This window comes from Gracilinanus agilis, chromosome 4 (genome assembly GCF_016433145.1).
Source record: "Gracilinanus agilis isolate LMUSP501 chromosome 4, AgileGrace, whole genome shotgun sequence".
Classification (NCBI taxonomy): Eukaryota; Metazoa; Chordata; class Mammalia; order Didelphimorphia; family Didelphidae; genus Gracilinanus; species Gracilinanus agilis.
In genome coordinates this window covers 421,120,858-421,147,301 of record NC_058133.1, presented here as the reverse complement: position 1 = coordinate 421,147,301, position 26,444 = coordinate 421,120,858, and the positions used below count along the sequence as shown (strand labels likewise).

At 35.6% G+C, this 26,444-nt stretch overlaps 1 protein-coding gene across 1 annotated transcript in view; it reads left to right on the top strand.

Annotated features, from left to right (window-relative positions):
• TMEM242 (transmembrane protein 242) overlaps positions 1–16,996 on the top strand; it is a 63,377-nt gene extending 46,381 nt beyond the window's left edge. Inside the window, exon 4 of the mRNA XM_044671753.1 lies at positions 16,217–16,996. Coding sequence (XP_044527688.1) covers positions 16,217–16,315 — 99 coding nt within the window. The 3' untranslated portion in view covers positions 16,316–16,996. The remainder of the gene's footprint in view (positions 1–16,216) is intronic.
• The last annotated feature ends 9,448 nt before the right edge of the window (positions 16,997–26,444 follow it).

Below are 26,444 nucleotides of genomic sequence, written 5' to 3'. Positions count from 1 at the left end.
AAGCAAGACTTGCAGTGACTTTCTGTAATGGAACAATTCTAAAGCTTTTTTTTTTTCCTTTTTTTTCTCTCTGTGACATTCTGTCAGCTGTGCACATTAAAAAGACATTACGAAATGGAAGCTGCTTTTAGGTGCTCTTGATTTTGCCAGACGAGGTGGAATCATTAGGTTAAGATAGGAAAATAACAGTGATCTGTAGCATTTAGAGATTATTTAATGCAGTAAAGTATATGATTGGCTTTTAGAAAGAATCCTGTCAGAAGTGGAACAGTTACTGTAATTTATTTGGCAGGAAAAGGCAGTATCACAAATTTTACAGTTACTAAAAATAAAGCTCAACTTAGTGAAATCACTTTAGAGAACTACCTCTGGGTACTGAGCATGTTGGGGTGTTAAATCAAAGAATGTGTTATAAATCGTTCTTATTGAACAGGGTCTTAGTAATATCCTGCTACCAGAAGCCCTGGGATAGGCAAAATTCCCAGTCATCCTGGGTACTTGACATTTAAATAAGGGCTGTAGAGTCAACCCCTATTGCTCAGTTTACTTTATTGTTAATAGAAGAAGATTACTTTTGAATTGTGCCATAATGCTGCTCAGTATAATAAAAATTGGCCATTTGAATGATTACTTCCAGAGATTGTATTTCTCAGAACATTACCCATTAGCTTTTATTTCTAAATCAATTGACTTTAGTATAGATTCTAAGCTTTCTGCATGTGAGATGATAGGGATTTGGAAGGAAGTAAAGATTCTCAAGAGGCTATCATTAGATAAAAAGGAAGCTGCTAGGGCAACTTAGAAAATGGAAAGCTGGGATTATGGATCTGATATTAGTATACATGCTAATATAATAATGTAAATAAATTAATATGGAATATTCAAGCATTCCTTATCTCAGGAGCATCATAGATGTTAAAACTCCTAATTAGAAATGAAAGGCTCTGGTGTCTGTACTGTAAACTAATAGCACTTCTCAGTTAAGCTATATCAAGCTGACATTTGTCAGTGGTACTCCCTGGAAAATTAGCATTTACCTTGCCTTACAGAATAAAGGAGCTTATCATAATATTTAATTCCAAAGATAGAAAAATATTCTGGCTTACCCTGATTAAAGAAATATTGTAAGGAGAGATGGGCTAATTGAAGCAACTTGCTTGTCAATACAATGACATGTCACACTGTGGCATCATGTAGGAATAAAACACCAGGTGCTCTGGTTTGTGATATTGTAAAACAACATTATTCCACAATTTTATGCTTTGTTTACTGAGTGAAATGAAGTCTTCATTTGCCAGACATTTTGAATTTATGTGTATCATGAGATTATTTAAATGAATTTACTTTGCTGAATTTGATATAATTTTAAAGTTTCAAAATCAGTAAGCATTTATCAAGCACCTATTATATGCCAGGTACTGAGGGATGCAAGGGCAAATGTAAAATTGTTTATGCCTTCTACTGGAGGAGACAATATGTGCACATATAAGTGTATAAACATGTATACAAAGGTAGCAGAAGGATATTAGTTAGAATGGGGTGGGATACTCTTAGGAAAGGCCTTAAGTAGAAAGTGGCGTTTGCATTGAGTTTTGATGGTAGAGGTAATGGGGGAGAGCATTCCAGAGATGGAAAACAACTAACTCAAAAGGCCCAGAGACTGAAGATGAATTACAGTGTGTGAGGAATAATATCAGAATCAGTTCAGCCAACCACAAAAGTGTGGAAAGGGCAACGATGTATAACAAGATTGGAAAAGGGGTCAGAGATTGAGAGGGACTTTAAAAACCAAACTAGGGAATTTGATCATAAAGGTAATAAGGATCCTTTGAGATTTATTGAATAGAAGAATGACATGGTCAGACCTTCATTTTTGGAAAATCACTTTGACAACAGCGTGGAGGATAGATAAGAAAGGGAGAGACCTAAGGTAGAGAGACAAAAAATTAGGAGGATATAACAGTAGTCCAGACAAGTGGTAATAAAGATCTTAACTAGCATAGTGGCCATGGAAGTAGAGATAAATGTAGGAAATATAGAAGTAGAAATGACAAGATTTAGTAACTGATTGAGTATGTGGAGCAAATTTAAATGAGGAATTGAAGATAAAACTTAAGTGCAAACCTCTAATCAGGAGGATGTTTTTGAAAATAGAGAAGTTAAAATGCGGTTTACATTGAAGTTTTGGTTCTGAAACAAAATGGCATCCATTCACAGTTTTCAGATGTGTATATTTTCTGTAATTTAAAAGATTTCCTTGAAAATTGGTGCATAGAATATGGGATTATATTGAGTGAGGGCTATAGTTCAGACAGCCAGTAGTTATACTTCTGGTCAAATAATATCCCTATAAACAAAAATGTTGGATGGAAAGGCAACGAGGCATAGTAAAGAGCTGACTTTTGAATAAGTAAAGCCAACTTCAAGTTGTTGACAAATACTGACCACATGATCTTGAATTGTCTCTCTTTGTATTCTAAGACTACAAACTGCAGAACAGTTGCAATTCATTGGTAGAAATAATTTCATCACTGATGTTTCTCTACATCAATGAATGTACAAGTCCACCTCCCCAACAAAAAAATTAATTTATGATAAATATAACATGATCATTATGAATCTTTTTTTACTTTTCACAAATGTTATTTATTCTTGTCCACTGGCAACAACATTTCAATAGGATTTTATTGTGACATAAAGATATTACTGTTTACCAGAAAGTGAATTTAAGATTAATAATTACATTTCTATAGGAACTTTTGTAGAGAATTTTATAGACATTCATTTGTTAAACCTAATGATATTAGTGCTGCTCTAGCATTACCAAACATTGTAAATACTTGGGCCAAAAAAAAAAAACAAACACAAAAAACGGAAATTGGAGAGGAAGATGAATGTAGAATTGAGATCCATAACCATATAGTTAAATTCTTGTGGATCTGAGAAAATAGTGGGATCACTAAAAACTGAACCTATCTCAGAGTTGGAAAAGTTAAGTGATGGTGGAACAGCAGTGCCCACATACTGTAGTTCTGGCAGCTATTTTAACTACGTCCTTAATCAAAATTCTCAATTTAATAATAATAATAGCTAGCATTTATATAATTCTTTAAGGTTTACAAAATGCTTTACTTATGTTATTTCATTTGACTTAGATTATTGAACCTTTTTTTCTTAGGGGAATGTATCATCAATTTCGCAATGGGAGTTTTTTTGAATATAGGGATTATTTTATAGTCAAATTTGCAGGTTTTTATCTATTCTGTAAAGGAAGGGTTATATTATTTCTGCAAGCATGTAGATGGAGTTTGCTGAATGTATAGCAAAGTTTGAAATTACAGATTACTTATATAAAATATAGAAAGAACTACTGGTTTCATATCAGTCATTTTGTCACACGAATCAATTTTATAGTCTTGTAAGCATGGAAGAGAGCTGTTTGTTAGTGTAGTAAAAACTTCATGACCCCAGAATCTCAAGAAATGATTTTTTATAATTCAAGATGGAGATTTTTCTCAGATAGTCAAATGACTGATCTAATCATTGTGGTTATTCCCTTCAGCTATGCTGGTTAGAATTCATCCATGCCTGCCTATCTTGTAGAGCTCTTGTCCACAACTTCTGATAAAAATTTTTTAAACCTCTAATTAACTAATTAATTAATTAAGGACATTTTCTCATGGTTACAGAATTTACATTCTTTTCCTCCCCTCCCACCACCCCCTCTCATAGCCAATGCACAATTCCACTTGGTTTTACATGTGTCATTGATCAAGACCTATTTTCATATTATTGGTATTTGCACTAGAGTGATCATTTATTTATTTAAAATAATTTTTATTTTTTGGAAAAGTTATCATGGTTACATGATTCATGTTCTTACTTTCCCCTTCAACCCCTCCCCCAACTTCTTCCACCCCCCAGCCCCCCATAGCCACTGCGCATTTCCCCTGGTTTTAACATGTGCCATCGATCAAGACTTATTTCCAAATTGTTGATAGTTGCATTGGTATAGTAGTTTCGAATCTATATCCCCAATCATGTCCGCCTCAACCCATGTGTTCAAGCAGTTGCTTTTCTTCTGTGTTTCCTCTCCTGTAGTTCTTCCTCTGAATGTGGGTAACATTCTTTTCCATAAGTCCCTCAGAATTGTCTTGGGTCATTGCATTGCTGCTAGTACAGATGACCATTACATTCTATTTTACCACAGTGTATCCGTCTCTATGTACAGTGTTCTTTTGGCTCTGCTACTTTCACCCTGCATCAATTCCTGGAGGTCTTTCCAGTTCACATGGAATTCCTCCAGTTTATTATTCCTTTTAGTGCAATAATATTCCATCATCAGCATATACCACAATTTGTCCAGCCATTCCCCAATAGAAGGGCATACCCTCATTTTCCAGTTTTTTGCCACCACAAAAATCGCGGCTATAAATATTTTCATACAAGTCTGTTTATCTATGATCTCTTTGGGGTACAGACCCAACAATGGTATGGCTGGATCAAAGGGCAGGCAATCTTTTATAGTCCTTTAAGCGTAGTTCCAAATTGCCATCCAGGATGGTTGGATCAGTTCACAACTCCACCAGCAATGCATTAATGTCCCAATTTTGCCACATCCCCACCAACATTCATTACTCTCCCCTTCTATCATGTTAGCCAATCTGCTAGGTGTGAGGCGATACCTCAGAGTTGCTTTGATTTGCATTTCTCTAATTATTAGAGAGTTAGAACACTTTCTCATGTGCTTATTGATAGTTTTGATTTATTTATGTGAAAATTGCCTATTCATGTCCCTTGCCCATTTATCGATTGGGGAATGGCTTGATTTTTTTATACAATTGATTTAGCTCCTTGTATATTTGAGTAATTAGACCCCTTTCAGAGTTTTTGTTAAAAATATATTTTCCTAATTTGTTGTTTCCCTTCTGATTTTGGTTGCATTGTTTTTGTTTCTACAAAAGCTTTTTAATTTAGTATAATCAATCATCCCATTCACATTCAGAGTTATAATTATCAGTTGTGTATTCCCCAACATTTTGGTATCCTCTCTTAGTTCTACCCCTTCTTCTTAGGCTATTTCCTTTTAAAACAGTGATTTGTTTTAAACCAGTAACCCTTGTCCCCTCCCTTGATTTACTACCCTTTCTACCCCCTCCCTTGTTGTTCCCCTCTTTTTATTTTTAAGTTGTGAACTGATCCAACCATCCTGGATGGCAATTTGGAACTACGCTTAAAGGACTATAAAAGATTGCCTGCCCTTTGATCCAGCCATACCATTGTTGGGTCTGTACCCCAAAGAGATCATAAATAAACAGACTTGTACGAAAATATTTAATTCCCTCTCCCTTCTCCTTCCCTCCCTTTTTTGTCCTCCCTACTCCTCTGCTCCTCTTGGTTTATCCCTTCTGACTTTCTCAGTAGGGTTAGATAGAGTTCTATATCTCAATGGATATAGCTACTCTTCCCTCTTAGGGTTAATTCCTTTGAGAGTAAGGTTTACATATTACCTCTTAATGTTCTCTTCTTCTCCTTCTTATCATAATATTCATCCCCTCCCCTTCCCATGCCCTCTTTGTGTGTAATAGAATATCCTATTTTTCTTATTCATTCAAGTTTCTCTTGGTATCCTCTACTATTCACCCACCTCTACTATTCTTTCCCACCCACCCCCTTATCATCTTAGACCATTTAGTACTCCAACCTCTCCTTGTGAATAATTCTTCTAATTACTATAATAGTGAATAGAGTTCACTACAGAGAATTACACATAACATTTCTCCATATAGAAATACAAATAATTAGATCTTATTGAAGCCCTTAAAGAGGCAACTTTAAAAATAAGAGTTTTCTTTCTTTCCCCTCTGCTTCTTATTTACCTTTTCATGTTTCTTTTGGTTTTTGTGGTTGGATATCGAACTTTCCATTTAGTCCTGGTCTTTTCTGTGCAAATACTTGGAAATCTTCTATCTTTTGAATGCCCATACTTTCCCCTGGAAGTATATAGTCAGGATTTTTTTTTTTTAAACCCTTACCTTATGTCTTGAAGTCAATACTGTACATTGGCTCCAAGACAGAAGAGTGGTAAGGGTAGGCAATGGGGGTCAAGTGACTTGCCCAGGGTCACACAGCTAGGAAGTGTTTGAGGTCAGATTTGAACCTAGGACCTTATAGTCAGTTTTGATGGGTAGGTGATCCTTGGTTGTAGACCCAGTTCTCTTGCCTTTCTGAATATCATATTCCAAGCCTTGCGGTCTTGTAGTGTGGAGGCTGCCAGATCCTGTGTGATCCTGATTGATGCTCCTTGATATCTGAATCGTCTCTTTATGGCTTCTTGTAAAATTTTTTTCTTTTACTTGGAAGCTCTTGATTTTGGCTATTATATTCCTGGGGGTTGTCTTTTCAGGGTTAAGTGTAGAGGGGGATCTATGGATCCTTCCAATGTCTATATTGCCCTCTTGTTGTAGAACTTCAAGGCAATTTTGCTGAATAATTTCCTTTAGTATGGAGTCCAAATTTCTATTAATTTCTGCTTTTTCAGGAAGACCAGTGATTCTCAGATTATCCCTTCTAGACCTGTTTTCTTGATCTGTCAATTTCTCAGTGAGATATTTCATGTTTCCTTCTATTTTATCAGTCTTTTGACTTTGCTTTATTTGTTCTTGTTGTCTTGAGAGATCATTGGCTTCTATTTGCCCAATTCTTGTCTTTAGAGACTGGTTTTCTGCTATATTCTTTTGATTTTTCCTTTTCAATTTGGTCTATATTGTTTTCCAGCTGTTTGATTTTGGACTTCAATTCGTTTATTAATTCTTTTTGATTTGGGGGCATCTTTTTCTGATTGCCCAATTCTAGACTTTAGAGACTGGTTTTCAGCTATAATCTTTTGGTTTTCCTTTTGAATCTGGTTTGTTTGGTTCTTCAAGGTTTCCAGCTGGTCATTTCTGGTCTTCAATTTGCTTATCAATTCATTTGATTTCTGAGCCTCACTTTCTAATTGTGAAATTCTAGCCTTTAAACTGTTATTTTATTGCCAGTTCTCTACCATCTTTCTCATAATCTCAGATTTGAACTCTTCAATAGCTTGTGACCAGTTTTCATTTTTTTGGGGAAGGTTTAGATATGATTACTTGTTTGTTCTCCTCTGCTGTTTGCTCTGTTGTCTGTATTTTTCTGCATAAAAGTTGTTGAGTGTTAAGGATTTCTTCTTGATCTTTCTCTTCTGGGGTTCTTGTCTCTGGCTTGCCATTGTTAACCCAGCACCCTCTCAGCTTTATCTTCATGCCCAGGGTCTGTCTGCACTCTTTGGGCTCCTGACGTCTCAGGTCTAGTTGTTCTCAGGGTCAAGCCTCCTGGTGGGCCTCTTGCTTGTTCCTCTGCCCGAAGCTCCTTTAACAGTCTCAGGGCGCTGCTTCCATAGTCGTGCACCCCTCTGCACTGGGTCCCCACTCTAGGTCCACGCCTGCGCTCAGGATCTGTGTCTGCAGCTGTGATTGTATCTGCGCTCAGGGTCTGTGTTCCAAGTCCGTGCATTCTTTAGCCTCTTGGGGTCTTAAGTCTTGCTGCTCTCAGGAACCGGCCCTGGTGACCCCAGGTAACTGCCAAGGACTTAATGGTTGCCCCAAATTTGCTCTAACTCTTGTGCGCTGGCTTTGTAGGTGGTGTGTGTGGGGGGAGGAGGTTGCTCAGCTTGCGTTTTAGTGAGAGCTGTTTTACCTACTTATAGCATGGAAATGCCCCGATTCCACGTACCTTCAATGTTGCACCCTGTTGTGGAGTCCCTTCGTTCATCTGGATTTGTTTTTATGTCTTCTTGAGGAGTCCTATATGTGTGGGTTAGGAGAAGTCAAGCAGCTGCTTTTTACTCTGCTGCCATCTTAACCCGGAAGTTTAGAGTGATCATTTAGAGTCTACATTCCCCAATCATATCCCCATCAACCCATGTGATCAAGCAGTTGTTTTTCTAATGTTCTTCCTTTGCCATAGTTCTTCCTTTGAATGTAGATAGTGTTCTTTCTCATAAATCCCTCAGAATTGTCCCAAGTCATTGCATTGCTGCTAGTACAGACATCCATTACATTCTATTTTACCACAGTGTATCAGTCTCTGTGTACAATGTTCTTCTGGCTCTGCTCCTTTCACTCTGCATCAATTCCTGGAGGTCTTTCCAGTTCACATGGAATTCCTCCAGTTCATTATTCCTTTGAACACAATAGTATTCCATCACCAACAGACACCACAATTTGTTCAGCCATTCCCCAATTGGAGGACATACCCTCATTTTTCCAGTTTTTTGCCACCACAAAAAGCGCGGCTATAAATATTTTTGTACAAGTCTTTTTCCTTATGATCTCTTTGGAGTATAAACCCAGCAGTGTATGAGTGGATCAAAGGGCAGGTGGTCTTTTAGTGCCCTTTGGGCATAGTTCCAAATTGCCATCCAGAATGGTTGGATCAATTCACAACTCAACCAACAATGCATTAATGTCCCAATTTTGCCACATCCCCTCCAACATTTATTACTTTCCTTTGCTGTCATGTTAGCCAATCTGCTAGGTATGAGATGATGCCTCAGAGTTGTTTTGATTTGCATTTCTCTAATTATTAGAGATTTAGAACTTTTTCATGTGCTTATTGATAATTTTGATTTCTTTATCTGAAAAAAACTTCTGATAAATTTGATACAGCCCTTCTTCACTTTTTCTTGATCCTGCAGTTATGCTAGTAGAATACATGGGCTGTCCTTACAACTATCTCATACTCTTGCCACATGATCAGCTTACTTTTCACTAATATTTTTATTTGATGAAATTCTTTATCCCATTTTTCCTTAGTAATTCCTTTTTTGTAGTATCTACATTGTGTTTCATGCTCTCTATTGCCCTTTAAAAATTTAAGTCTATTCTACAAAGTATTGATATTTTTATTTTTTTATTTATGACTCCTTAAAATTAATTAAGAATATTTTCCATGGTTACATGATTCATGTTATTTCCCTACCCTCTTCCCTCCCCCCCTCCCCGAGCTGACAAGCAGTTCCACTGGCTTATATGTGTATCGTTGTTCAAAATCCATTTCCATGTTATTAATATTTGCAATAAAGTCAGAGTCCTCAATCATATCCCCAATAACCCACATAATTGATCATATATTTTTCTTATGCATTTCTATTCCTACCGTTGTTTCTCTGGATGTGGATAATGTTCTTTCTCATAAGTCCTTTGGGATTGTCCTGGATCATTGCTTTGCTGCTAGTAGAAAAGTCTGTTACATTTGATTGTACCACAGTGTATCAGTCTCTATGTACAATGTTCTCCTGGTTCTGCTCCTTTCACTCTGCATCAATTCCTGGAGGTCTTTCCAGTTTACATGGAATTCCTCCAGTTCATCATTCCTTGCAGCACAATAGTGCATCACCATCAGATACCACAATTTGTTCAGCCATTCCCCAATCAATGGGCACTCTCTCATTTTCCAATTTTTTGCCACTACAAAGAGTGAGGCTATGAATATTTTTGTACGAGTCTTTTTCCTTATTATCTCTTTGGGGTACAGATCTAGCAGTGGTATAGCTGGATGAAAGGCCAAGTAGTCTTTTAAAGCCCTTTGGGTATAATTCCAAATTGCCCTCTGGGATGGTTGGATCCATTCACAACTCCATCAGCAATGCATTAATGTACTGATTTTGCCACAACCCCTCCAACATTTATTATTTTCTTTTACTGTCATATTGGTCAATCTGCTAGGTGTGAGGTGGTATCTTGGAGTTGTTTTGATTTGCATTTCTCTAATTATGAGAGATTTAGAACACTTTTTCATGTGCTTATTGATAGTTTTGGCTTCTTTATCTGAAAATTGCCTATTCATGACCCTTGCCCATTTATCAATTGGGGATTTAGCTCCTTATGAATTTGAGAAATTAAACCCTTGTTAGAGGTTTTTGTTTTAAATATTTTTTCCCAATTTGTTGCCTCCCTTCTAATTTTGTTTGTACAAAATCTTTTTAATTTAATATGATCAAAATTGTTCATTTTACATTTTATAATATTCTGCATCTCTTGCTTGGTCTTAAATTCTTTCCTTTCCTTCCCATAGATCTGACAGGTATACTATTCTATGTTCACTTAATTTACTTATAATTTTCCCTCTTTATATTTAAGTCATTTGCCCATTCTGAATTTATCTTGATATAGGGTGTGAGATGTTGATCTAAATCTAATCTTTTCTATACTGTTTTCCAATTTTCCCAGCAGTTTTTGTTAAATAGTGGTCTTTTGTCCCAAAAGCTAAGATCTTTGGGTTTATTGTACACTATCTTGCTGAGGTCGTTAACCCCAAGTCTATTCCATTGATCCACTCTCCTGTCTCTTAGCCAGTTCCATATTGTTTTGATAATCACCGCTTTATAGTTCAGTTTAAGATCTGGCACTGCTAGGCCTCCATCCTTCATATTTTTTTCATTATTTCCCTTGATATTCTTGATCTTTTGTTCTTCCAAATGAACTTTTTTATAGAATTAGAAAAAATTATAACAAAGTTTTTTGGTAGTTTGATAGGTATAGCACTGAAAAAGCATATTAATTTGGGTAGGATTGTCATTTTTATTATAATAGCTTGTCCTACCCAGGAGCAATTAATATTTTTCCCATTATTTAGATCTAGTTTTAATTGTGTGGAAAGTGTTTTGTAGTTGTGTTCATATAATTCCTGTGTTTGTCTTGGCAAATAGATTCCTAAATATTTTATATTGTCTAGGGTGATTTTATTTTATTTTATTTTAAAATTTATTTTAGAATATTTTTCCATGGTTACATGATTCATATTCTTTCCCTCCCCCCCAATACCTTTCCCCCTCCCTGTAGACAATGCACAATTCCACTGGGTTTTATATGTATCATTGATCAAGACCTATTTCCATGTTATTGATAGTTGTACTGGGGTGGTCTTTTAGAGTCTGCATCCCAGATCATATCCCCATCAACCCATGTGTTCAAGCAGTTGTTTTTCTTCTGTGTTTCTATTCCCACAGTTTTTCCTCTGAATGAGTATCGAATTCTTTCTCATAAGTCCCTCAGAATTGTTCTGGATCATTGCATTGCTGCTAGTAGAGATGTCCATTATATTCAATTTTACCACAGTGTATCAGTCTCTGTGTATAAGGTTCTCCTGGTTCTATTCCTTTCACTCTGTATCAATTCCTAGAGATCTTTCCAGTTCACATGGAATTCCTCCAGTTTATTATTCCTTTGAGCACAATAGTATTCCATCACTAACAGGTACCACAATTTGTTCAGCCATTCTCCAATTGAATGATATACCCTCATTTTCCAATTTTTTGCCACCACAAAGAGCACAGCTATAAGTATTTTTGTACAAGTCTTTTCCCCTATGATATCTTTGTGGTATAAATGCAGTAGTAATATGGCTGGGTCAAAGGGCAAACAGTCTTTTATAGCTCTAGGGTGATTTTAAACTCTTCTTGCTGAGTTGTGTTGGAAATATGTAGAAATGCTGATGATTTATGTAGGTTTATTTTGAATCCTGCAACTTTGCTAAAGTTATTGATTATTTTCACTAGCTTTTTAGTTGATTTTCTAGGATTCTTTAAGTAGATCATCATATCATCTGTAAAGAGTGATAGCTTAGTCTCCTCACTGCCTACATTAATCCCTTCAATTTCTTTTTCTTCTCTAATTGCTACCGCTAGCATTTCTAGTACAATGTTAAATAATAGAGGTGATAATGGGCATTCTTGTTTCTCCTGATCTTAGAGGGAAGGCTTTTATCCTCATTGCAAATGATGCTTGCTGATGGTTTTAAATATATATATATATGTACACACATATATAAATATAAACATTTATACACATGTATATTTATATGCACATATAAATATACATATACATAAATATGAACATATATAAATATATGTTAGGGGCAGCTGGGTAGCTCAGTGGATTGAGAGTCAGGCCTAGAGACAGGAGGTCCTGGGTTCAAATCTGGCCTCAGACACTTCCCAGCTGTGTGACCCTGGGCAAGTCACTTAACCCCCATTGCCCACCCTTACCACTCTTCCACCTAGGAGCCAATACACAGAAGTTAAGGGTTTAAAAAAAATTTTTTTAAACAAATATATATTGTTTATTATTTTTAGGAAAGGCCCATCTATTCCTATACTTTCTGGAAAGAAAGGAAGAACTGGAAAACTGGACCTTTCAACCAGAAATTGGGAGTCATTAAAATCTTTTTAAAATTTTCCAGCGGTGATACCATCCTGCCGTGCCCATTCTTTTTAATTCTGAATTCAATTTTTAGCATGGACTGGACAAATGGGCATCATTATTATTGTTTTCTTGTGTAGCTAGGTCAGACTTTTGAGTGATCACTGATTTCATACAGGGGATTCTATAATATCTATAGAGACTATCCTTTCAACATATATGCTATACCTGACCTCCTTTATGACAGTGATGAATACCTCTGACAATCATATCTCCCTGTTTAATGCCTCCTCTGAAGTTAGTGATCTCAGGGTTGTTGAATTATATTACTTCTGTTATTAAATCATTTAGAGAATCTTATATAATTCTAAACTTATACATAGGCAGCACTTTACCAGTGAATATCTTTTAATCTTGAATTAATTTTAAAAATAGTCAAAAGACAATAAGCCAGGAAGATGGAGGAATCTTTTACTATTTATAATCATCAGTCAGTTGTGTGATGGTAAAAATGTAATTGGCTATGGAATATTACTTGCAAAAGCCTGCCTATTAATATTTTCATTGAGGATTCTCTAAATACATATCTATTAGTTTCATAATGTTATACAGATAGGAAAGTAAGCCTGTAAGTTGATGGTTGTTGATATTTTCTTGAACACCTTTTTTCATAATAATAAAGGTTAAGGTTTTTCCCATTCCCATGATATCTTTCCCTTATTCAGATACCCTGAGAATTGATTTTTCAATTCCTACAAAATTATTGCATCTCCTAGCTGGATCTCTTCTGTGTACATTTGACCTCGTCTACCTGTTCTTTCCATCTTTGTTCTCTTAAGTGCCATTCCCACCTCATTTATATGCATATCTGGAATTGAGTCCAAATGTGATGAAGGACTGTCTGATGGTAAAAAGGATTTGTTATAAAAACTTTTCCATCTTTTGTCCCTCCAGTTTCTTCCTGAGATGATTTTGCTTAGTTGAGTCTCTCACTAAGGTTTCTTTATATTGGTTTTTTCTTCATTGATTTCATACTGTTTATAAGGTGACACTACTCATGATTTTCTACCATCTTTCCCCATAAGATTTTACAAATATATTTTTCTTCTAATAAAATCCAGTATCTTAGATATACTAAAATCCAATAAATCTATGTTATTCTTGGTTGCTAGTTTTCTCATTTGTTAAAACTCTTTTCTAACCAAGAAGTTTTTTAGGTGCTCTTGATCTTTTCTAGTTATTGCATTTGATTTAAATCAGTTATATTTCTGTATGAAATTACTGTAATTTATGTTGATGTCCTTTTTTCCAGTTATTTTCAGTTTCCCATGTCAATAATTTGTTCAAGTTGTTAAAATTATTTTAATTTTAATAGTATTTTTTAAAAAAGCATTTTGATTTTTCCAGCTTTATGTTAATTAACATTTTTGTTAAATAAGCCCAAGGACAGACAACAAGTTGTTGAATGATTTTTCTCACATGATTAATGAATTCTTTCCTGTCTGCTAAAATATACATTTCATTGTCATTATTGTTTTGTTTGACTTTTAATTCTTTTTTGAAGAAAGTCTTGATTGAGATCCTATTATTATTATTTTTTAAACCCTTAATTTTCTGTGTATTGGCTTTTAGGTGGAAGAGTGATAAGGGTGGGCAATGGGGGTCAAGTGACCTGCCCAGGGTCACTCAGCTGGGAAGTGTCTGAGGCCAGATCTGAACCTAGGACCTCCTGTCTCTAGGCCTGACTCTCAATCCACTGAGCTACCCAGCTGCCCCTGATATCCTATTATTTTTAAATATTCCCTTTCTTTATTTGTTTCTAAAAGGTTTTCTAGTTTCTGAAACTCTAATCTGAGTTGAGTACTTTTAAGTTCCCTTTATACCTATTCTTCATCTCTTAGTAGACTGGGAGCAAAATGCTCCTTCCTGTGAGAAGTTTGAGAAACAAGAACAAAAACAAGCCCGGGACTGGTTTGAGGATTTAAGAAAAATATGCATCAGCATGTATAGATTTAAATGAAAGTTTTCAGTCAACAGACATTTAGTAAACACTTGCTAGACACTGTGCTAGGCTCTGGAGATACAAAGGCGGACATGAAATAGTCATTGCCCTCAAGGAACCTACGTTCTTTGGGGGAAACAAACATAAGTGTATACAAAATGTTCTAAAGGTGTGTTACAGTATATACAAGTAAGCATATTCAAAATAAATTCAAGGTAAGTTTTAGGAGGGAGAGTGCTCAGAGCTAGAGAGATTGAGAAAGGCTTTATTTTGAAGGTGGTGTTGAAGGTGAGCCTTTTAAAAAAATACAATGATTCCTAAGGGGTGAATATGAGAAAGGAATAAATTTTAGATCTGGGGGACAGCCAGTATATAGGGACACTGTCATGAAGGAAGAACAATTAGAAGGCCAGTTTGGATTAACCATTGAGTATGAGAAGAGGAGTTATAAGATAATAACTGGAAAGGTAGGTTGGGACCAGATTGTGAAGGACTTTAAATGTGAAAACAGGAATTTAACTTTAGTGGCAATAGGGAACCATTTTTATAGCTTATTGAGCAAGGGAGTGATATGTTTAGAGCTGCACTTTAGGGAAATCACTTTGGTTATTGTGTGATGGAGAGGGGTGAGACTTGAGCCAGGTAGGCCAGTTAATGAGCTGTTGTAGTAATCTAGATGAGAGACAATTAGGGCCTGAATTAGGATAGTTACCCTGTGACTAGAGAGGAATCAGATGCAAGATGTTGTGGAGATTTTAGCAACTGAATGGATATTTGGGGTTAGAGAGAGAATTTTAAACCTGAGAGACTAGTGGTACCCTCCACAGAAATAGGGACATTCAAAAGAGTGGTGGGTTTGGAGGGTGGGGAAGATATTAAGATGCTGGGACTTTCATTATCCTTATTATTCAAGAATCTTAATAATTTTAAATTAATTTTAATGATACTTCTGTGGTTGAAAATGTTTCTGGAATCTTCTCTTACAGAATTACCTTCAAAACCAGTTTTTAAACCACAAAAAAATAAGATTTGTTTCTTTCCAAAAAACATTTGGGGGGGGGGGTTGTATTTACAAAACATGTTATTAATCAGGTTGTTCATTTACATTATTCATCAGACTTGTCTCCAATGACTTTTTTTTTTAAACCGTTACCTTCCATCTTAGAATCAATACTGTGTATTGGCTCCAAGGCAGAAGAGTGGTAAGGGATAATGGGGGTTAAGTGACTTGCCCAGGATCACAGAGCTAGGAAGTGTCTGAGGCCAGATTTGAACCCAGGACCTCCTATCTCTAGGCCTAGCTCTCAATCCAATGAGCCACTCAACTGCTCCCTCCAATGACTTTTGCCTTTTTACAAAAATCAGATCCAACCTTGATATTCCTGAGAATACACTTTAGACCCTTTGACAACACTGTCTCAAAGGAAGAGTTACCAGAATGTTTTGTACAAAAGAAACATCACTGAAATAAATGAAGCCTAACCAAGTGGCTTCATCGAAAGAGGCAACAATAATTTGGAGGTTGAAATTGTGACATGTTTGCATTAAGGTTAGAAAAAAGTCTCATTAGTTTATAACCCCAGTTCTTAAATAGAAAATATTTGTATACGTAACTATAGAATAGATGTATAAAATGTTTTTTCTGATACACAGCAATACCCTCCTCAGCATTACCTTTTAAATTGAAAGTCATTAATAAATACCATTTTGTAGTAATTTGGAACTCCTGCCATTTGGAATCATATGTGAGATTTGTGTTTTTTAAGATTCAGAAAATAATACTTGGAATGTGGTAAGTAGGCATTTCATTTTTCTTTCAAAAGAACCAGAATTTGGTCCTACTTTTTATTTGTATTCAGGTGTTACTCTTTGGTCTTTACTCATGAACAGTGCAATTTTATCCAGTCAGCAAAGGTGTCAGTCTGTAATAGCTTTGGATATTTACCCCTTCTTTTAACATTTGATGACTGATTTTTTTTTCCCCTTCTTTTAGATGAAAGACTTTCAGAGTAAAATGCAATCAATATTTCCAATGATTCCCAAGAACCCTGGGTCATCTGTTGAGTGGGAGGAAGCACTGAAATCCAAATGAGATGAGCATGAAAGAATTCCAAAGTGATTGTTACAGGGAAAGTAGCTTGGAAATGCCAAAATATCCATCTTCTTTGAAGGAAAAAGATCAAATTGATTTCTACTCAGGAAAGTGAACAAATCATTGATGGAACATGGACTCTGGCTGTCAGCATCTTCACTGAAGTCTGTGAAAACTCAAAGTCATTCTGCATTTGCTTTATCTTGGAAATGAATGGGAATGGGACATGTTTTCCATGACTTAGAGAGTTGTAGTAAAGAATATTAGTTTGTAGGTAAATAACTTCCCTTTGTGGATGATATAGTAGTATAGAAAATTAGGTATATTTCTATAAACTTTAAAAATAAGTTTCTAATTTGAAAAGCTAAATTTTATCATAAATATTCTAAAAAATACTCTTTCTAAACCTTTGTTACATCTCACTACCAGCTTAGAAGATCAAGCTAAAAATTAAAAGCAGTCCATTTTTAGAATTTAAAAAATAACTAAAAAATTTTGGACTGTAAACTCCTCAAGCGCAGAGGACTAGACTGGCTTTTGTTGTTCTCTGTATCCCCAGAGCTTAGTACAATGCCTGGCATGTAGTAGGTGCTTAATAAGTGCTAGTTAGCTAACATAACCATAGCTAACAATGAAATAATAGTGGCTCAATCTTTTAAAATAAATGAGTTTATTCCAAGAGCTTCCTGTGTTATTGTGTGATTATCTGGCTTAGCTTGGCATATTAAGAGCCAGCTGAGCTGCCCAAACATTTGCCTCTTGGTATACATCATAATATTGGATCATTTGTTTGAAATGATTTTTCATTTGCTCTGTGCCTTTTTGTTCACTCATTCAATGGCCCACTTAAAGGCCATTCATTATATTTCTACATGTCTTTTATACTTTGAGGGAGCAAGAAACCAGCAATAGATAATATAATTTGAGAGTAATTTGTTGTCTTTGACATGCTGTCATTGATATAAAGCATATGTTTATGACATAATTTTATGCTAGATTCCTGAATACTACCTGTTAGATTATAATTTTACCTCACTCATCAAAGTGAAAACAACATAATGTTGAACCCACCCATCTAGCAAATATTTTTAACTAAAAACTCACATGGACAATTCAATATTTAGTATAATAATTCTAATGAATTTTCTGTGAGTAAATTTCTAAGTAATGTGTCATTAAGAAAACACTCTTTGTTTCTCTGTGGTCTCTTATAGAAACTGATGGAGAACAGTGCCTAATTGCAATCACTGAATTTATCAGAGACTTAAAAGTTTTAAAAAGAACAAGGAAAAATATTTTTAATATGTAAATTTTTCAGAGAAACAACATCTGGTTGAAAAAGCAATTGTGAAGGTTTTTTTTATGATTGCTTAAGCTCTAATTAGTCAGCTATCAGGTCTAATAAAGTACATTTGAAATTTATTTGTTATTATGAAACCTTTTAGTTCTAATAAAAAATAAAAAATTAAATGTCAAGTGCATAATTTAGCATTTTTCTCTGAATCATGATGCCATACTCAAATTGCTGAATTGTGATTAAATAGTTGTAATCAGTGTCTGGGTTTCATATAAAACTTATTGCAAAAATCTAAGACTAAAAAGAAATTATAGTGAAATTTATGATTATGTATGTGTTGTCTCAAGATTCACCTCATCTTTTGTTTTAAACTAAATAACACAGGTAACAAAAGGTTTGTAGCCTTGGATGAAGACAAATACAAAGGCTGGAAAATAATTCATTGATTTTTTTTTCTAGTGCATGCATCAGGGTTTTCAATCATATGCATCTAGGTCTATATGAAAAAGTGGAGTAAGCACTACAGAAAATACCTGTAGCTAGAATTTAAGATTCTTGTTTATCTTTACATATGGAATTCCTCCAGAGTGTGGGGTTAGGGGAGGGGAAAGAAGTCAATTTTTTTTAGGAGAATAAGAGTTAGAATAAGTTACTAACCATGGTTTGAAATAAACTTATAAAGTATAAGCCCCTGAGTGCAGGGAATATCTTTTATTCTTTGTGAATCCCACTGTAGCACCTCCTTTAATGTTATGCAAGATGTGTAATATGTATCTTCTGTTAATAGTGATAACAACTAGCCTAGAAAACCTTGGAATGTTTTGTGTTAATTGACAAAATAAATGACATAGTAGATGCAGAATATTTTGCGAGTGCTTCTGCATAATGAATCTTATTATTGCTTTTATGGAGACATATTACAAATGAGCATTATAGGGTAGATTGAAGACAGTGGCCACCTACAAAATAAATGTGATATGGAGCTTGTTAGCCCAACACACCTGTGGGGGACAGGAAGTGGAGAAGCCTTAAATAATAAATGCTTTCAATGTTAAACCAATCTGTGCCAATTTTTTAAAAATTGGTTATATGGCAGCTGGGTAGCTCAGTGGATTGAGAGCCAGGCCTAGAGACAGGAGGTCCTAGGTTCAAATGTGACCTCAGACACTTCCCAGCTGTGTGACCCTGGGCAAGTCACTTGACCCCCATTGCCTACCCTTACCACTCTTCTGCCTTGGAGCCAATACACAGTACTGACTCCAAGACGGAAGGTAAGGGTTAAAAAAAAAAATTGGTTATATGATTTCACTAGTATAGGGCCTTGATATCAAACTCAAATAGAAGCAGGGATTGCTGGTAGGATTCCTGCAGGTCACACTTTGAAAACCACATATTAACATCTATGTTTTGTCATTTTTATTTATTTTGTTACCTATTTCACAATTACATTTTAATCTACTTTAGGCGCACATGGTTGTGAGTTGTATGTGGCCTGTAGGCCATGTGTTTGACACTGCAGGTTCAGGGAAATTTCCAGAAGGGGACTTCCTTTGCTAATGAAGATCATTAGCTAGTCTTTACTTTATAAAGTAATTTTAGAGAGTTCCCGGGGGGCACTGAGAGGTTTATACTGATGATTCTTTTTTTTTTTTTTTAAATCCTTTATGCTTATTGATTCTAAGGCTAAAGAGCACTAAAAGCCAGGCAATTGGGGATAAGTGACTTGCCTGGACCTACATATATGAGTCCAGATTTGAACTCAGGTTCTCCCAATTCCAGGCTTGGTTCTTGATAGGGCACTGTGCTCCGTAGTAGCCCCTATACTAATGATTCTTAAATCTACCTTTCCTGCCCCATTCTCACACCTCTAACCACCTTTCAGACATCGCAAACTAGATGTCCAGGAGGCATCTTAAAACTCAGTAAGTCCAAAGTAGAGCTTTTACCTGCTCCTCCCTTCACTTCCCATATCACAGCAGGGCTACATCCTCCTCCCAGACCCCCAGCCCACAACCTAGATGTTGTCCCCGACTCCTCACTATCTCTCACCCCCGGGGGTGAGATCTATAGCCATCCAGTTCACCTTAACAGCATCCCTGATATGCGCCTCCTTCTCTCCTGACATTGCCACTCTAGGCAGGCCCAAGTGTCTCCCAATCCCCAATCCATCTGCCATCGTGCTCTAAAGTGATTTTCCTAAAGTTCAGGTCTGACCCTGTCACCCTCATGCTCAAGAAATCCAATGGCTCCCTATTGCCTCCAGGATCGAAAAGAAAATGCTGTTTGCCATTCAGAGTCCTTCATTACCTCGTCTTCTCTTTGATCCAGTGACACCGGCCTTCTGGCTGCTCTACCAACAAGACGTTTGTCAGCTCCAGGAATTCTCTGGCTGTCCTCTATGCCTACAATACTCTTCCTCCTTAGCTGAACTCCCTACTTTATTTTGAGTTCCAACTAAAATTCTACCCAAAGCCTTCCCTTCCTTAATTATTTCCTCTTTTTAACTTGTTGGCATGTTGTTTCCCTCATTAGATTGTAAACTCCTTGAAAGTAAAAAACTGTCTTTTACCTCTTTTTGTATCCTTTGCATCTAGCATACATAGTGCCTGGCACATAGTAGGTGCTTAATAAATGTTTATTGAATTGAATCAATCAATCAAGAGACATTTATTAAATAAGGAATAGAAAGATCATCTCTGCTCTCAAGAGTATACAATCTAATGGGAAAAGACAACACATAAAAGGAAGCTAGAAGAGGGGATGGGAGAGGAACCACTAGGGAGTATCCAGGGTCTTGTTCCGGGGAGCCAAAAACAAATAGAACTGCAGATGGACAGAAGAGCGAGCTATTTTAATGAGGTTTAATGATTTCCCTAGATTCAAATTGATAGTATATATTGCAAATGAGTCTTGAAACCAGGTCCTTTTGCTTTTTTATCTACTGTCACATGCTGCCTTTGAATCCATATCCTTGCAAATTTTGTAGTTTTTTGGGGAGATTAAATATAACATTTTTGTACTCCGTGATTTTTACTGTATTCTTTTTTGAGAGGCAAGGCTGATGCTCTACAGCAAAATAGCCCCCTTTTCCTCCTACTATAAAGTTATTCCTGACTTTTTAGGAACTTGGGAGATTTTTTTCAAAATTTGATTTTTTTGAAGTCTCAACCACATGACCTGATTGATACTAACAAATGAAATCTTCAAGAACAAGGAGCAGTAAAATGAAAAATGCTAAAAACAAAGTTTGAGATTATGAATGCTGTAAGAAGAATGGTCATGAATCAGAGGCCTAATGAGATGAGACTAGTGTCGGGAAGGTATGTACAACTAGAATTATTTTCCTATGTTGACTGCAAGTTTTATTTTTTACAGGATAAAAAGTAATACAGATGAAAACCTGCAATCTAATAAAATAGTGTTTTTTTAAACTCAGAATTTATATGTCAGAAGATATTGTCATTTGTCTATTCCTTTTATATTAGTAACATATTGTTAAATTGGTTAATGGAAGGGAAAAATGTTTAACAGATAATCTTATTCTTTTATGTGGCGTACCATCTGTATATCGAGCTCTGAATGTTTCTGGATATGGAAGAAGGGAAACGTTATGGAATTTCAAGTTTGCCTTCCTTGCTGTCTTTATCTTGGGTAGTATATGACAAACATAATCACATTTATCTCCTGGAGCATAAAGAGTTTTAATCACCCTATTAACCAGGATGACATTTTTCACAGACTTAAAAAGGAACAGAGCAGACATTATCTCTCCATAAGCAATCCATTTCATGGAGGCTGAGCACTAGAAATTTTTTTAAAGGATGGATAACACAAATTATTTCCCTTGCACATCTAAACCAACATTAAGGAGACTTTTTACTCTTTATATTGGTTTTGAAGTTAAACTCTAAACTTGGAATTTCATTGTCCCAAAAGGGCTGGTAGGCAAAGCAACAGAGAGAGAATATGAAGAAATGTTTACAAGAACTCAGCATTCATTCAAGAAAAATACTCTTGTTATTTACTGCTACTAAGTAAAAAATTTGCCCATGGACAGTGTTTATTCTCAGGACAAAGAAAGAAAGGTCTTGGGAGTGGAAAGCAGACCTTGGAATGATACTGAATAACAACAATACATACCATTTTACATAGCGTTCAAAGGTTTCCAAAGTGCTTTATAATATTACCTTGTTTGATCTTTGCCATGCAGTAAGATAATTATCCCTTAAAAAAGATGGGAAAGCACCCATAAGTTCAAAAATACTTATAGCCACCCTTTTTGTGGTGGCAAAGAATTGGAAACTAAAGGGATGTCTCTCAGTTGGGGAATGGCTGAACTAATTGTGGTATATGATAGTGATAGAATACTATTATGCTATTAAGGAATGATAAACAGGGTGATTTCAGAAAGAGCCAGAAAAACCTTCATGAACTGATGCAGAATGAAATAAGCAGAACCAGGAAAACATTGTACACAGTAACAATAGCAGTATTGTGGAATGATCAAATGGGACAGGCTTTGCTACTATCACCAGTACAATGACCCAGAACAATTCTGAGGGACTTATGAAAAAGAATGCTTCCACCTCCAGAGAAAGAACTGTTGGAGTAAGAATGCAGATGAAAACATGTGATTTATCACATTTATTTGGGTGTATTTTTGGAGGTTTTGGTTTTATAAGATTATTCACTTACAAAAATAAATAATATGGAAATATGTTTTGAGTGATAATACATGTATAACCCAGAAAAAAATAATAAAAACTTGAAAAAAAAGGTAATTATCCTTAATTTTGAGATGATAAAATAGGCCGAGAGAGGTGATCTGTTTGGGGTCATATCTAGCAAGTCTCTGAGATGAGACTGAACTTGGAATTTCCTAACTCAAAGCCTAACATCCTATCCACTATGCCACAAAACTCTCCTATATATGGGCATGTATGTGAATATACGGTTGATAACACAAAGTACCTCTGATATATATAAAACATACAATATATATTAACTATAGACAGTAGTCTGTCTCTAAAACAAAATGGGTTTTCATAAGGTTACAGAGTATAGAACCTAGTGTTAAATACCAGCAGAGCTAATGGTGTGATTATAGGGAATTACCTACCTTGCCACATACCAATATAGTCGAAATTGAATGAAAACATTCATTAGCCGCAAGTGAATGGTAAATGCAATCATTTCCATTACTTTTTAAAAATGTGTAAAAAAAGAAATTTACCATTTATTTTATTTATATAACCATAATATTTCTATAACTATAATATGTAGCATCATAATATAATATATGGTCTTCGTTATCAATATTTGATAAATTATAATAAATATGTTTATCCAAGAGAAACAAATTCTCACATTAGATATGCCTAAACCTCTGTCTCCTTCTCAACCAAGAAGGCAGGTAATATGATATAGATTGTATATATAATCATACAATCCATATTTCCCTGTTCATCATGTTTTGAAACAAGACAACATATTGCTTAGACTGGAGAAAAATTCATGGAGAAAATAAAATGAAGAACGGTATGTTTCACTCTGCCTTCAGACTCCATCTGTTCCTTCTGTGGTGGTGGATAGCCTTTTTTATCACAAGTCTCTTGGAGTTGTTCTGGATCCTTGCTTTGTTAATAATAATTGCCATTCACGGTGGATCATCATATATTATTGTTATTACTGTGTTTGACGTTCTGGTTCTGCTCACTTCACTTTGCATCACTTCATGTAAGTCCAGGTTTTTTTGTGATCATCTTCTTTGCCATTTGTTGTGGTACAATAGTATTCCATTACAATCATATGCCACAAATTGTTCAGCTGTTCCCTAACTGATGGACATCTCTTCAGCTTCCAGTTCTTTGCCACATAAAAAAAGAGCTGTTATAAATATTTTAGAACAGTTTCTTTTCTTTTTTCCTTGATCACCTTAAGAAATAAACCTATTATTTTTCTATTACTTTCGATAAAATGGCAACTCAGGATCTAGGTTGAGTTTGTAAAGCTCCTCAATAAACCAGCCTCATTTTTTTATCAAACAAAAAAACTTTAAAACCATATGGACGGAGGAAATTAAAATCCATTGAATTTAACTTCTATTTGGAGAACCCTTTGATTTTTTTCTGTGTATAGATGATGTTGACTTTACATCCTCTAATGCTTCAGTGGAGTGACAAGATTTGGCAAATTCTACCAAAACAGAAAGACTTTAAGCAGGACTCCAGGGACAAAGTCCTGGCTAGTTAAGTGTAGAGAGCCTCATTATTAGAAAAGTTGAACACCAGGTTGTCGACCAGCTATATAAAGGATAAACAGGAATTAATTAACAGGAAGAAGGCACTGGAATTAAAAGCAATTGGGGAAAGTGAGATTTTAGGTGGAATTTAAAGAAAACCAGAGAGGTCAGTGGTTGGAGAAGAGCAAGGAGATTTCCAGGCATAAGAGACAGAGAAAATGCCCCAAGCCAAGAGATGGAATGTCTGTGGACCTGCTAGAAGAAGACCATGACACCAGTTCAAAGAGTATGTGTCAAGATGTAACATGTGAAAAAACTGGAAAGGTAAAAAGGTGTAAGAAGACCTGAAAGTCTTACAGGAGAGGGCTAGGCTATGAAGGGCTTTGAATGCCAGGATATTTTGTATTTGATTTTGGAGGCAATAGGGAGCCACTAGAATTTATTTATTGAGTGGGTTTGTATATGTGGGGAGTGGTAACATGATTCAACTTGTGCTTCAGGAAAAATCACTTTAATGACTGATGGAGGCTGGATTGGAGTGGAGAGAGCCTTGAAGCAGGCATACCCACTAGTAGCTATTGTCATAGTCCAAGTATGAAGTGGTGAAGACCTGGACCAGGTGCTGGCAGGGTCGGAGTATATAAAGGGGTGTATTCTAGAGATGTTGTGATGGTGAAATTGACAAGAGATTCAGTTTTTTTTCTTTGGTTATGATTTTTTTTATTATTCCAAATATTTAGAAAGCCAAACAAAACAAGCATTTCCATATATAAAGAAAAAGGAGATATTGCAAAATGAAGTCACACATCTCCTACATGTTTAACTTACTTTCCTTCATATCTACATATCAATTATGATTTAAAAAAAAACTACTTCTAAGAAGTAGTCTGTAGATTTCATCAGACTAAAATAAATCATAAAAAAAGATCAAGAACACTTGTTCTAGTTCAAGTCTCATTTTAGGAGGCTTGTCCAAATTCACATTGGTATTATCAGAGGTGGAGCTTGAAACCAGGTCTTCTTACAGCCACTTTTCACTGATTCACACTTTTGCTTTTCTTTCCCCAGGGGCTAGTCAACAAAACGAATACATGCATTTCTTTTTAAATGGCATGGATAATTACCAAAGTTTGGATTATGAAATTGAAAAATACTAAAATTGGGGTATCTAGAGAAAATGAAGCAGAAAGTATTTTGTTGTTTGTAGCTATCTTCATCTGTAAATACTAAGAAAGACTTCGAAAATGGTTTCTGAATAGCAGTCTGCCTAAGCATTTCTAAAACCTAGATTTTGAGATAGGAAAGTCTTCAGAAAAATAGCAATTGTTTCTTAAGAATACAACCAGTCAGTTGATTTATCTTGTCCCAAGCACTGGAATTCATTGAAGCACTGCAATATGTAATATTCTTTTAATAAGCCAAATTGGGGTCCTTCAGTTTACCCACTCAGTACATTTCCCTTCCTAAAAATTAGATTAGCAAAAGTTAAAAAAAAAAGAAGATAAAATATACTTCAAAATAATGACAAGAACTATTCTTTATTGACTTGAATGATGAATTAGGTAAACTACAAAACCTGATGCATTTGTGATACTTATAATCTGAACCTCTCAAAATCCTCAGAGTACTCTGGAACCCCAAACTCAAGAGTATTGTCCTGGTCTTACAATGTGGCAGACCCAGTATCTAAAATACCCAGAAATAAACATCATAGTGGAGAGTTTCCAGGGCTCATCTGCCAATCCATTCTCTAGATAGTATTATTGTTGTCTAGTCATTTTTCAGTTATTTCAGCATGACCCAATGGTTCTTGAAGTGGTTCTCTCTTTCTCTAGCTCATTTTATAGATGAAGAAACTGAGTCAAAGTCAAATGACTTGTGCAGGGCCACACAGCTAGTGTCTGAGGCCAGACTTTAACTTAAAAAGATGAATCTTCCTGGCTCCAGGTCCAACACTTCATCCACCTAGCTGCTATTAATTCCATTAAAATAGCACAGCTATTCAAAATGTACAATGATTCAGCCAATATAAATTGAATAGGAAAGTTCTTTGGGGAAAGAAATCTTGATTTTTTTTTTTTTTTAGTCATTGAGTACTCACCAAATCTTTGCTATTTGTTTAATTTTTCTGCCCTGCTTACTAGACAAACTTGGGTGATTCATATGGAAATTCCATTAAACCCTGGCCTTCATTTTAGTTCAGGAGTCTCTCAAGGACATAATCCTGCCCCAAAGGGTGAGAATTTTGCTTAGGCAAACCCATACTTCCCTTCCTGATGCCTATCTTGCCAAAATGGGTACCAGATTTTTGAGTCTTGTTGAATATCTTCAGCAGTTTGTCAATATAATCCTACAACTTTATGCTGTAGTGACTGTATCTCATCTGAATCCTCCATCTGTTTTCTAAGCTGAACAAGATACACACATTCAGACATCACCAGATGGTAATCTTGAAGGCGCTTGCTTACCAGCTACTAGGAAACTGGACATTGGAACTGGCTACCATTCACTGTCCTATTGTTTCTCTCTCTTCCAGGGCATTGGGTTACAAAATTAAAACCAAAACAAAACATATATTACATTGCAGCAAA